Genomic DNA, 12,480 nt, shown 5'->3' with positions numbered 1-12,480 from the left:
CTCAAAGGATTGGGATAAGCAGATTGACCTAATAATGTGTATTTTCAGAAGTCTCCCCAATGAGTCCCTAGGAGTATCTCCTTATGAGATGCTCTACGGCCGTAAGTGCCGTACTCCCCTTAAGGCTTTCAAAGACTCTCTCAGAGATGCCACCTTCAGTGAGCATCAGAATGTGCCCCAGTTTCTTCAAAACCTTCAACACATTCTAGAGAGAGTCCACCGCTTTGCCCATGATAATCTATTGAAAGCCCAGGTGAGAATGAAGACTCATTACGACCAGACCAGCAAAGTAAGAAAATTCAAGCCGGGAGACTTCGTCCTTGCCTATTTTCCTATCCCAGGTTCACCTTTACAAAACAAATTTTCAGGACCTTACTGCGTCAAAGAGTGCAGGAATAATAATAATTATGTGATAGAGACTCCAGATAGGCGGCGGAAGACCCAGCTGTGCCACGTCAACCTCCTGAAGCAATATAATGGTACTCCTCCCACTGTCTTGATTAACTATTCCACATTCACAGAACCCTACATCCACAGTGAGACCTTCCCAGCTTCTCCTCCCGAAAGCACTGACAAGGAGTCAGCGCTTTCTAATTCCGAAATCCTTAATGATCTTCCCAAATACTTTCAGGATAATCATAGTGCACCTCTCGTCAAGATCTTCAGAGAACATCAAGAGTTGTTCAGAGATGATCCCCAAGAGTGTAATGTTACCCAGCACGACATCCAACTGCTCCCCGACACCCGGCCGATTCGTCAACCCTTCTACCGAATCAGCCCGAGCAAGAAGGAAGTCATGCGTGCTGAGGTGCAGTACCTCTTGGACCATGGACTGGCTACACCTTGTGAGTCCCCCTGGGCCTCACCTTGTATCTTGGTGCCCAAACCCCAAGGTAAGGTGCGGTTGTGCACTGACTATCGAAAACTGAACTCTGTCACTGTCAAGGATGCTTACCCCTTGCCAAGGATAGATGACATCCTTGATGCCATTGGTAGTGCCCAGTACTTGTCCCAAGTGGACTTGCTTAAGGGGTACTATCAAGTGTGTCTAACGGAGCGCGCTAAAGAGATATCTGCCTTCATCACTCCTTTTGGACTTTTCAGATATGAACGCCTTCCTTTCGGACTATGTAATGCCCCGGCCACCTTTCAAAGAGCTGTCAACCGTGTCATCCAGGGCTTGGATAACACATACGCCTACCTGGACGATATCGTCGTAGCCTCCAACTCCTGGAGTGCACATCTGCTCCAGCTGCGACGTCTGTTCTCCAAGCTCCTGACAGCCGGCCTCACCATCAACCTGGGCAAGTCCACTTTCGCGAAAGGTAAAGTGCGTTATCTGGGTCATGTTATTGGGAGTGGCAGCATAGCTCCGTTAGACTCACACACTCAAGCCATCCTACAGTATCCACAGCCTACCACCAGGAAGCAGCTCCTGCGCTTCCTTGGTCTTGCCTCTTACTACCGTAGGTTTGTGAGGAATTTCAGTACAGTCGCCACACCTCTAATTCTATTAACCAGTCCCAAGCAACGGTATAATTGGACCATGCAGCAAACCGTTGCTTTTGAACAACTCAAATTCCTCCTCTGTTCTAACCCCATTCTCGCCTCTCCAGATATCACCAAGCCTTTCGTCCTTCATGTCGACGCCAGTGGTACCGGCGTTGGTGGTGTCCTGATGCAACAACGAGGCGAGGAGGTTCTACCTGTCAGCTACTACAGCTACAAACTGAAACCACACCAGAGGAACTACAGCACTATTGAAAAGGAGCTACTATCTATCGTCCTGAACCTCCAACACTTCGCTCCGTACCTACAAGGCGCCAGGTCTACCACCATCTTCTCAGACCACAACCCTCTCCGCTTCCTACATCAAGCCCAATTCACCAACCAGCGTCTTCTACGATGGGCTCTGTATTTACAAGACTTCAACCTGGAGATCCGCTATATCAAGGGTTCTGACAACACCATAGCCGATGCCCTCTCCAGAGTTTATGAAGTAGAAGCGACTCCATCCATTACTCCACCACATAACGACGTACTTCTTCCAGAACCGCAGGCTTCGGGGGAGAGTTGTGACGATAATCTCCTTCAAGAGATTGAGCCTGCTCTTCCCTCCAAAATTACGTCTTCACAATTATATAAAAAGACTATGGAAGAAATGTCCAACAACGACAACAACACCAGCACCAGCAAGGCTTGCCAGGGTGAGCAGAAACGTATGCAACCAGCCACCTGTTCGAACTCCAACCACCAAACTACCCGTTGATCGCTACGGCTCCGCTGATTGGTCGCCGGTCTGGCTGCACCTGCACTCGCCCCCAATACTACCTGATGTCTGGGGTCGCCCCAACATCAGTCCTCAGAATGTTCCGTGCTTTCGTAGCCAGCACTCCTCCCAGCTAGACGTTAGCGTGTACTGAGAGAGGTGGTGGCTTTAAGCCAATATTCCAGCACCTCCCACTTACCTTTTGTATTGCACTTCTTGTTATTTTGCCTTAACGTAACTTTTCATTGTGTCATTTAATTATTCTTATTATTTTGATTCATTGATTTTATTATAAGAATTTGTTTGTGCATTATTTTCATGTTTTGATTTATTTAACGTAATTAAAATTTCATTGTTAAAGTTTTACTTGTGTTTTGTGTGTCTTCTCCTTACCTTACCACAGACGAAGTTCCAGTTTTTCTATTTTTTTTTATAACTATGTGACGAGGCCATACCCCTAGCCTTAAACAGCCGAACACCAACGCGTTACCGTCACAATATGTATAATACACATGAGAGAATGTGCAGTGACTTAATATCTAACATATCCAGAGATTTGAGTAGGGGTACCGAGTGATGTCTGGGGCCAGAGTTGGATATTGTCCTAATAGCAGCTTTGTGTTGAGTAATTAGAGGATGTAAATGATTTTGGGTAGTAGAACCCCAAGCACAAATACCATAGTTGAGATATGGATAGATGAAGGAGTAATAGAGAGTCACCAGGGCAGGGCGGGGTACATAATATCTGATCTTAGAAAGAATGCCAACAGTTTTTGAAACTTTTTTTGATATATTTAGAATGTGTCCCTGGAAATTCAGCTTGTGGTCAATGAGAATGCCAAGGAATTTGCCATCTAATTTGTTACAAATTTGGGTATTGTTTATTTTGAGATTTATTTGATTAGAGGATTTATTGCCAAACAGAATAAAGAAAGTTTTGTCAATGTTAAGGGTGAGTTTGTTGGCAGTTAGCCAAAGATGGACTTTATTTAGCTCAGTATTTACTGTGGCATTTAGAGCAAGGGGGTCAGGACTGGAGTAAATGAAGGTTGTGTCGTCAGCAAATAGAATTGGTTTGAGGTGTTGGGAGGCATTTGGAAGGTCATTAATGTAGATGAGAAAGAGGAGAGGGCCAAGTATGCTGCCCTGAGGAACACCAATGTTGATGGGTAGGGTGGGAGAAATTGAATTATTCACAGAAACATACTGGAGCCTGTCAGTACGGTAAGATTTGAGGTATTGCAGGGAGTGTCCTCTGACTCCATAATGATGTAATTTAAGAAGAAGGTTTTGGTGGTTGACAGTGTCAAAAGCCTTACGCAGGTCCACAAATAACCCAACAGGGAACTCATTTTTATCAAGAGCTGTATGAATCGAGTTAAGCATACTAATAAGTGCATCGTTAGTGCTTTTTTTGGGTCTGAAGCCATATTGGCAAGGGCTAAGTATATTGTGTTTGGCTAGATAAGAGTAAAGCTGCTTGTAGATTAGTTTTTCAAAAAATTTTGACAAGTTTGGCAGGATTGATATAGGTCTGTAGTTGTTAACATCTGTGAGATCACCACATTTGTGGACAGGCATTACTCTCGCTTTTTTTAGAATATCTGGAAAGGTTTGGAGTTCAAGTGACTTGTTGAAGAGCAATGCAATAGCAGGGGCTAAAGATCTGGAGGTTTTTTTGTAAATTAAAGTTGGTATCTCCTCAAGGGCACTAGACTTGGTTTTAAGGGAAAGGATTATCTCATTGACGTCAGTGGAATTATTAGGCTTTAGGTACAGAGACTGTGGATAGTTACCTGTAAGATAGTCCTTAACGTCAGTACTGGAAGATGGAATATCATTTGCAAGGGATGAGAAGAACCTATTGAACTCAATAGCAGAATCTGAGGCTGAAAGTTGACCATCGTTATTGGACAGGAGTGTTGGTTTGTTATTTAAAGTCTTTCTTTGATCCCAATATTTGTGAAATTGTGCTCCAAGTTTTTTAATGTTGCTCTTTATTTGGGTAAATTTATCTTCGTAGTATTTAGTTTTGGCTCGTCTAATTATCTTAGATAGCAATAACGAGTAATTCTTTGAGAATTCTTTGGAGACAATTCCTAACCTATACTTCTTCTCAAGGTCATGTTTTTTATTAATGGATTTAAGTATTCCCTTTGTAAGCCAGGAATTGTTAAGCCTTTTGGTTGTGACTTGTTTTGTAAGCATAGGACAGTGGGTGTTATAAAAGCTAAGAGTTTTTTGAAGAAAAGATTGCACTGCTAGGTTGATGTTCCCTATGTTACCTAACTCGGACTCCCAGTTGACATTATCAGCAGCAGTTATAAAATTGTCTATAGCAGTTTCATTGTGCAGCCTAAAACTTAACTCCCTTGACTCTAGAGGTGGTTTGCTAATGTTAGTTAAGAGAAATGTGGGGTAATGGTCTGTAGTGCTATCGGTGATTATACCTGAAGTAAGCGGAGAGGTTATGTTTGTCCATATGTGATCTAGAGTCGTCGCAGTACTATCAGTGATTCTAGTAGGTCTAGTGATTAAGGGTATGAGGAAGCAGGAATTCATAGTGTTGAGGAAGCTAACAGCAGTAGGGTGTTCAGGCTCGCAGAGGTCAATATTAAAGTCCCCTGCGATAATTAGATGGTTTTTGTTCAGTCTGTTATCGAGTATTAGATTTCTAAGGTTTGAGTTGAATTCGGACACATCAGTGTTAGGAATTCTATAGACTACACCCACAGACAGGACAGACTCGGCACCCTTGACTCTGAAGCTGGCGAAGATATACTCCCCACAGCAGTCTCTAGTTCTAATTTCTTTTAAGCATGATAGTTCTTGGTGGTAGTAAAGAGCAGTGCCACCACCTCTCTGAAGTTGACGACAGTTGTGAATTGCCGAGTAGTTAGGCATGTTAAAGAGTTGAGTAGTATCCTCTTTCAACCATGTTTCAGTAAGTATAATAAAAGAGAATTTGTTGTCAATAGTTTCAATCAAGGCACTAACATCATCGAAGTGTTTACCTAGGGATCTAACGTTCAAGTTGATTACAGAGATATTGTGATTATGAGTTAATACATTGTTTACATCATGTGCTGCAAAATATCTGCAATTTAGATAATTAAAGTGATGATTGTCATAGATAGTGGATAAGAGGTTTAGTTCTGGGTCTATACTTGTCTGCATAAAAAAGCTGGATTGCAGGAAAACAAGGCAAGAAAGGCAAATTACAAAGTAAAATTAAGCTATAAAAGGGGGAAAAATATATAAACAATACTATACAAAACAAACACAAAACTCCCTTCAGTTTTTTACTATAGACTGCCATGGTAAGCAGATCATCATCACTGACCACCTGAAATATAATGTAATAGCAGCACATTGACTGCTCTGGTCATCCCTCTAGACACACTTCCACCAATGAGGGACAACAATTTTCTTTCCCCAACAGGTACTTTCCCCCCTTCAACACCCTCTGTCTAGCCAGCACCAGCATTAGCACTAACATCTGCACTGCCACTACCTTTGCCAGTGCCTTATTTATTCCAGGAACCTGTGCCAGCCACTGAGCCTGTGCAAACTCTTACTCTGCCTTAAGTTGGACAACACCACTGAGGATAACCTTGACATGGAGGGCAATACAACACTGGTGGGGGCTGGTCAGAAGAGTGCATTGTTGCAGAGTTGTTACTCCTGGTTGAAATGTGATGACACTATTTCTGCTAGGCTGGTCTCCTCAGCCTTATATAACTGGCAGTCACTGATCAGTGCTTGCTGATTCATTAAGAAGCATCTTACTCCCAGGAAGTGTGTGTGGCCATAAGAAACAGTGGAGGCACTGTGGATGCTGATATAGCTGCTACCGGTCTTTACATAAAATTCAAATTTTGCAAAGTTACTGAAGAGAAACCTTGGTTAATTTTGTCAAGTTTTTAGCAGCTGGTAATTGGTAAGGTAGGCAATTATAACCTATCTCCAGATATGCTAAAAGTATTTTGAAATTAATCACAGCAACATATTTGAATTTCTGTTTTTTATTATTTCATCTTGGTGTTAAATTCATCCAAAAATAAATTTCATTTCAGAATGTGTTGGGATTCATGGTAGTGGTCGACGGGTGGTGATGGAAGGTGCTCGGTACCCATTTGGCCTCACTCTCCTGGGTCAGGAATTCTTCTTCACTGACTGGAATGAGTGAGTTACTGAGATAACTTTGAAAAATTATTCATGTAATTTAGTGTGTGTGTACAGCTGGGAGGGGAGGGCTAGTGTGGGGGATGAGGAGATGGAGATAGCATTGAGGGGCCAGTGTGGGGTATGGGGGGTCTTGGGGAGGGACCGGGGATGACCAGCTCCTGCATTAGTCCTAGTCAGATGCTGGTCCACTCACTCCACCGCCCATTGCTACCCACCTACCCACTCTGACCACCCGTCCTGCTACTCACCGACCCACTCTGACCACCCGTCCTGCTACCCACCCACCCACTCTGACCACCCGTCCTGCTACCCACCCACCCACTCTGACCACCCGTCCAGCTACCCACCCATGCACCCACTCTGACCACCCGTCCTGCTACCCACCCACCCACTCTGACCACCCATCCTGCTACCCACCCACCCACTCTGACCACCCATCCTGCTACCCACCCACCCACTCTGACCACCCATCCTGCTACCCACCCACCCACTCTGACCACCCGTCCTGCTACCCACCCACCCACTCTGACCACCCATCCTGCTACCCACCCACCCACTCTGACCACCCGTCCTGCTACCCACCCACCAAGACCACCTGTCCTGCTACCCACCCACCCACTCTGACCACCCGTCCTGCTACCCACCCACCCACTCTGACCACCCGTCCTGCTACCCACCCACCCACTCTGACCACCCGTCCTGCTACCCACCCACCCACTCTGACCACCCGTCCTGCTACCCACCCACCCACTCTGACCACCCGTCCTGCTACCCACCCACCCACTCTGACCAACCATCCTGCTACCCACCCACCCACTCTGACTACCTGTCCTACTACTCATCTGTCCACCCACTGTCTCCTGACCACCCTGCTACTCACATGCTCTGTGCCTGCCCTGGCACCCACCTTCTTAGTCTACCATCTGCCACCCACTTGTTCTGTTCTGCCCGCCCTGTTACTCATCCATTCACTCTTATCACCTGCCCACCCACTCACCCTCCACTGGTTCTTCCCTTACATGATTATAGGGTTGGTATTTCTAAAAGATTTTTTTCCCATCCCCCCACCCCCCACCAGCTTTCCTGTCCCACTCACCTACCATCCATCCAGTTCCTCCACCATCCATTCATCCAGTCCCCCCCCCCCATCCATCTACCCACCCATCTAGTCCTCCCACCATCCATCCTGTTGTCCTCCCAAAGACAATATTCTAGTGTGATTGACACTAGGTGGGTAACACTGGTAAACCAAAGCGCAGTCGCCCATGCCACCACGAATCACTTGCTCAGTTATCCCACACTTGTATTGACAAACTTGCCACTTGAGGCAAAAGTCATAAGTAAAGTAAAAAAATTCCAATGAAATTGGGGTCGTAACTCAAAAAATTCATAAGTCGAGGTTCCACTATACTTATACAGTACTTCATATTTTATATAGTGTCTACTCTCATTTATCTGGATTATAGCCAAGAAGTTTTGGTATACTGTGACACAACTTAATACAGGCATACAGTACCTATTTTAACTGATTTTATGTAAATATTTTGCCAAAAAAAAGACTTTCAAATAATGGATTTCCTTTACTGTTCTTAAGCCAAATAAATAATTTGACCAAGTTAATTGTTGTTAGAAAATCTTTACCTAAGATTTACTGATGTCACTATTTATATCTCCACCCCTGATGGAACATACACAGTAGCTCACTTATTTACCCATACAGTAATGTCAGTGTATGAAATAGAATATATTTAGATTATAAACACTGCACAAGAGAATTTGCTCTCTCTCTTTTACATTATAAAAAGATATACTCGTTATCCTGACTTTTATACAGCATTATTTATATATTTTCTTACAGTACAAAGATCCATACCATTAATCGCTACTCGGGATTAGAGTCTCCTGTTCGGGTCCCCCCTCCTGGAGGGTCTGGTAAACTATATGGCATTGTTGCAGTTCCTCCCACATGTCCACCAGGTAAGTTATATTTGAATTTATGAAATTAACTTATTGTGGCCGACATAATTATTATACAGTACTAACTGTGCAGTTTCTGTGGGGAGCCCCGTCAGCTTCCTGAAGCTTGCATACTGAATAAGTGCCACATTACTTGCAGTCATCAGTTGCAGAGTTTTTGTATGGCTACCAGGAACCACGACTCAGAACCTGGCCACTGCTCACAGAAGCGCAGGGAGCAATGGCCCATGAACACTTTACATTTAAAGTTTATCATCTTGCCTCAGGGAAGGCACCCAGAAAGATATGCAAATCAAAACAGACTACTGCCTAGTTGAAAATGTGACCTTGCCCTCAAAATACCAAAAGAACTCCCCACAAACAAAACAAGCAAGCAAAACTTCATCCAACTAACTCCTCCATCCATTAACTCCACCCCCTGTAGGGGTGGAGAGGGGGAGCTGGCCCAGGTAAGCCAGGCTGCCACCATCCAGTTCTTGACTAATGTGTGCCTGGAGCTCATCCATCGCTCTGGCCTTTTTTTTTTTTTTTTTACTCGGAACTTGGAACTCGGAACTCGAACTGGCTAGTGCTGTCATGCTGAGAGTACTGAACTGAAGTAGAGTACAGAGTCTTCCCCAAAAATGAGTGGGTTACATTCTAAAAGACTTGGCACTTGACTTGGAACTAACTTGTTCCAACCGTCTACTACTCTGTTTGCCAAAGTGAATTTTTTTATATTTCTTCAGCAGCTTTGTTTAGTTAGTTTAAATCTATAACCTCTTGTTCTTGAAGTTCCAGGTCTCTGGAAAAATTCTTGTTGGGGAGTTCTTTTGATATTTTGAACTGAAGGACATAGGTTGTATTTTCATCTAGCCAGTAGTCTGTTTTGATTTGCCTATCTTTCTGTATGCCTTCCCCGGTCGATGGCAAGATGATAAACTTTAAATGTAAAGAGACATGAGGCATTGCTCCCTGTGCCTCTCTGAGGGGGCCAGGTTTTGGCTCATTGTCCCTGATAGGCTTTCAAGACCTTTGCGACTTATGACTCAAAGCAGTGTGGCACTTGATCAGTAAGATAGCTTCAGGGCACTGCCAGGGCTCACCCAGAAATTGGCATTTAATTACATTCAATGCTAGTTTTTTTGCTCCCATCATTTATTTCATGAGTAGTGTTAAGTCTGTGTTTTTAGTGATATTTTGTTTCTAAAATACAATACAGTACTGTCTCTTCTACACTTCTCATGTATATTAAATTATATAAATTAAATTGTTTTCACAGTGTCCAATGTGTGTGCAGCAAGTGATGGAGGATGTCCAGAAACACACCTGTGTCTTCCTAATGGCCGACGAGGTCGTACTTGTGCCTGCACAGATCTTGCTGCACAGGATGAGGAGAACCCCTGTACTGACTACAACTACTGAGTTCCTTAACCTAATCAGAATTACTCAGTAGCATAACTTGATCAAGATCATTTAGTGACTATAGCGTACATAGATTTCAGAATAACGACCTACAGTGTATTAATTAGCAGTTACCGAGTGAACTTTAGTGACATTGCTGCTAAACTCTAGTAAATGTAACCTAATTTTGTGACCACTGCAAAATTTACCTAAACTTATGATCTCTACTGGGTTGATTTAAGCTAATGTCCACTACAGAGTTGACCTAAGCTGATGGTGACTACAACATCGAATTAAGCTGATGACTAAGCTACAGTATCAACCTTAGCTGATGACCAACATGGATTAATTTACTACAGTTGTACTGCTGCCAATTGCAGTATGCTCTAAACTTATGAAAGAAATGTGATACTTAGTAGTGTATGTGCATATTATATATATTTACATATGTACATAGTGCTACAAAAATCATAAAAAATGTGATTTGGAGCCATATTCATACCCTAATATTTCCCATGCACTATGGGCTAATTTCACAGAGTGAAATTTTAATTTCAACCAATCATATGAAGGAAAACTACCATGAGAACCTGTATGTAGTGTGGTTTCACCACATTTAGCACATTTCATATGCCCCAGCCTGTAAACCTCATTTTAGAAGGAAGAAAGGCCCATATTTGAGTGACTGAAAACCAGGGGAACCTCAAAATGAAAAATCATAGAAACTGGTTTTAAATATTCTCAACGCCAAGACCCCATCTCATGCTCCTAATGTTGCAACCATCTACAAAAATCCTTAAACATATGATTGGAGCATTATTAAGTGTTACCATTCATAACCTAATATTTCCCATGCTCTATGGGGTTAATTTTACTTAGCAAAATTTTAATTTCAACCCATCATATGAAAGGCAACTATCAAGAGAACCTGTATATAAAGTGATTTCACCGCATCCGGTATATTTCCCACACTCCCAGCCTTGAAACTTCATTTCCAAAGGAAAACATGTCCATATTTCAGTGAACCAAAACCTTTGTAACTGGAAATGAAAACGAACTACAGAATACTTTTAAATATGCTCAGTGGCTTCCCCAAGACCCCATCTTTCTCTTTTAATATTGCATCCATCTAGGAAAATCATTAAAAACATAATTTGTCATATTAAAGAGAGCATTCATACCCCTAAAATTTCCATGCTCTATGGACTAATTTCACAGAGTGAAATTTTAATTTCAACCAGTCATATGAACGACACCTGCCACTAGAACCTGTCTGTAATGTGAGTTCACTACATCCAGCATATTTCCTATGCCCCAGCTTTGAAACTTCATTTTGAAAGGATGAAGTCCCATATTTTAGTGAAGGAAAATCGCTGAAATTAGTAATGGAAAAAAAACCATAATATTTAGTTTTAAATATCCTCACTAGCTTTACAAAGGCTCCAGCCATTTCATGTAATGTTGCATCCAACTATGAAAATCATTAAAAACATGATCAAGTGAAATATTTATTTCAACCTATCACAGGCAACTTTCTCACCAGTCTGTGAACTCTAGCCCAACATCCTAAGCAAATCAGCACATCCCCCAATTCACCAAACTCTAGTTCGTCAAATCAAATTGGGTGAGTAAATCCAGCCTGAAAAGTGTGTCTTTTAACCAAAAATTTGCAGACGAGGTTTGTTGAACCTAGGTTTTACATGTATATTGTATATCGTGTCTTTGATTAATGATAAAACCCACGAAAAAGTAAGCTGGCTCTTAACTACCTGGAAAGGGTAATTAAAATGGCAATTGCTGTTGATTATATTTTAAGGTGGCTGTAAATATGTCGATGATAATTGCAGGAGCTTAAAGTTAACTACACTTATTATTTAAACTTAAGCTGATTATAAGTATCTGTTAGGATGATTGGAATGAGTCATGCTATTATATAATGAATTTTATTATAAATGAACAATATTTCGGTGTAATGATTTCAACTAATGGTCAACTGGTTAAAATAAGAAAAAGCAATATTCTCAATAATGGAGCCAGTTAGTCATTCATGGAACTGTATTTAAGGTTATTTGTGATGTAATATATTGATACTGTTATATATCATGATCCCATTTATATAGTGTTGCCTATGACACCTTCATTACTTAAGTTGACTGCGCCTCAATAAATATGCATTACTGTAATTAGGAATGTTATCATCGCAAGAGTGAAACCAGTTGTTATGAGTGAATCATAATTCTGATAAACCTTTTTAAGGTAAGTTGTCAATGTTTTAATATGCAGTGTTCAGTGCATTTTTCAACAATCACTCATTGTATGCATCATTAAGTAGATTTGTGAAGTATTATTGATGCACTTTTATAATGACTGAATTTATTCTTGTCATCATGGCCACTAATATCAATTTGTGTATAGTAGAAATAAATTATTTACTTAATCTAAATTTTGTTTGTAATTGCATTGAGAAGGTGTTAATTATTTTATTTTATATTTTTTTGGGTATAAAATTGGATTTTATACATAAAAGATGCACCCTTGCATAGGATGCACCCCTATTTTACAAGAATATTTTGTGCCACATCAGGCCACCAGGGCAGTGCACTCGGCGGTAGTGCACCATCAGAGCACTCTGGTGTTGTTGTTATTCATTCATTTGCAAGTGG

General features: G+C 41.8%; 1 protein-coding gene across 3 annotated transcripts in view; it reads left to right on the top strand.

The window, feature by feature from the left end:
- The window catches only part of Ndg (Nidogen), a 142,965-nt gene extending 130,705 nt beyond the window's left edge, over nt 1-12,260 (top strand). For 2 of the 3 annotated variants that reach the window (XM_069300139.1, XM_069300129.1), the window contains one exon: nt 1,617-2,635. In XM_069300139.1, coding sequence (XP_069156240.1) covers nt 1,617-2,269 — 653 coding nt within the window. In that variant the 3' untranslated portion in view covers nt 2,270-2,635. Of the gene's footprint in view, nt 1-1,616; nt 2,636-6,345; nt 6,455-8,315; nt 8,435-9,695 lie in introns of those variants that run through there. The other variant, XM_045749091.2, reaches the window with a different exon arrangement.
- Nucleotides 12,261-12,480: the final 220 nt, after the last annotated feature.

This window comes from Procambarus clarkii, chromosome 5, assembly GCF_040958095.1.
Source record: "Procambarus clarkii isolate CNS0578487 chromosome 5, FALCON_Pclarkii_2.0, whole genome shotgun sequence".
Classification (NCBI taxonomy): Eukaryota; Metazoa; Arthropoda; class Malacostraca; order Decapoda; family Cambaridae; genus Procambarus; species Procambarus clarkii.
The sequence above is the reverse complement of the archived record's forward strand: the minus strand, read 5'-3'. Positions and strand labels throughout refer to the sequence as shown.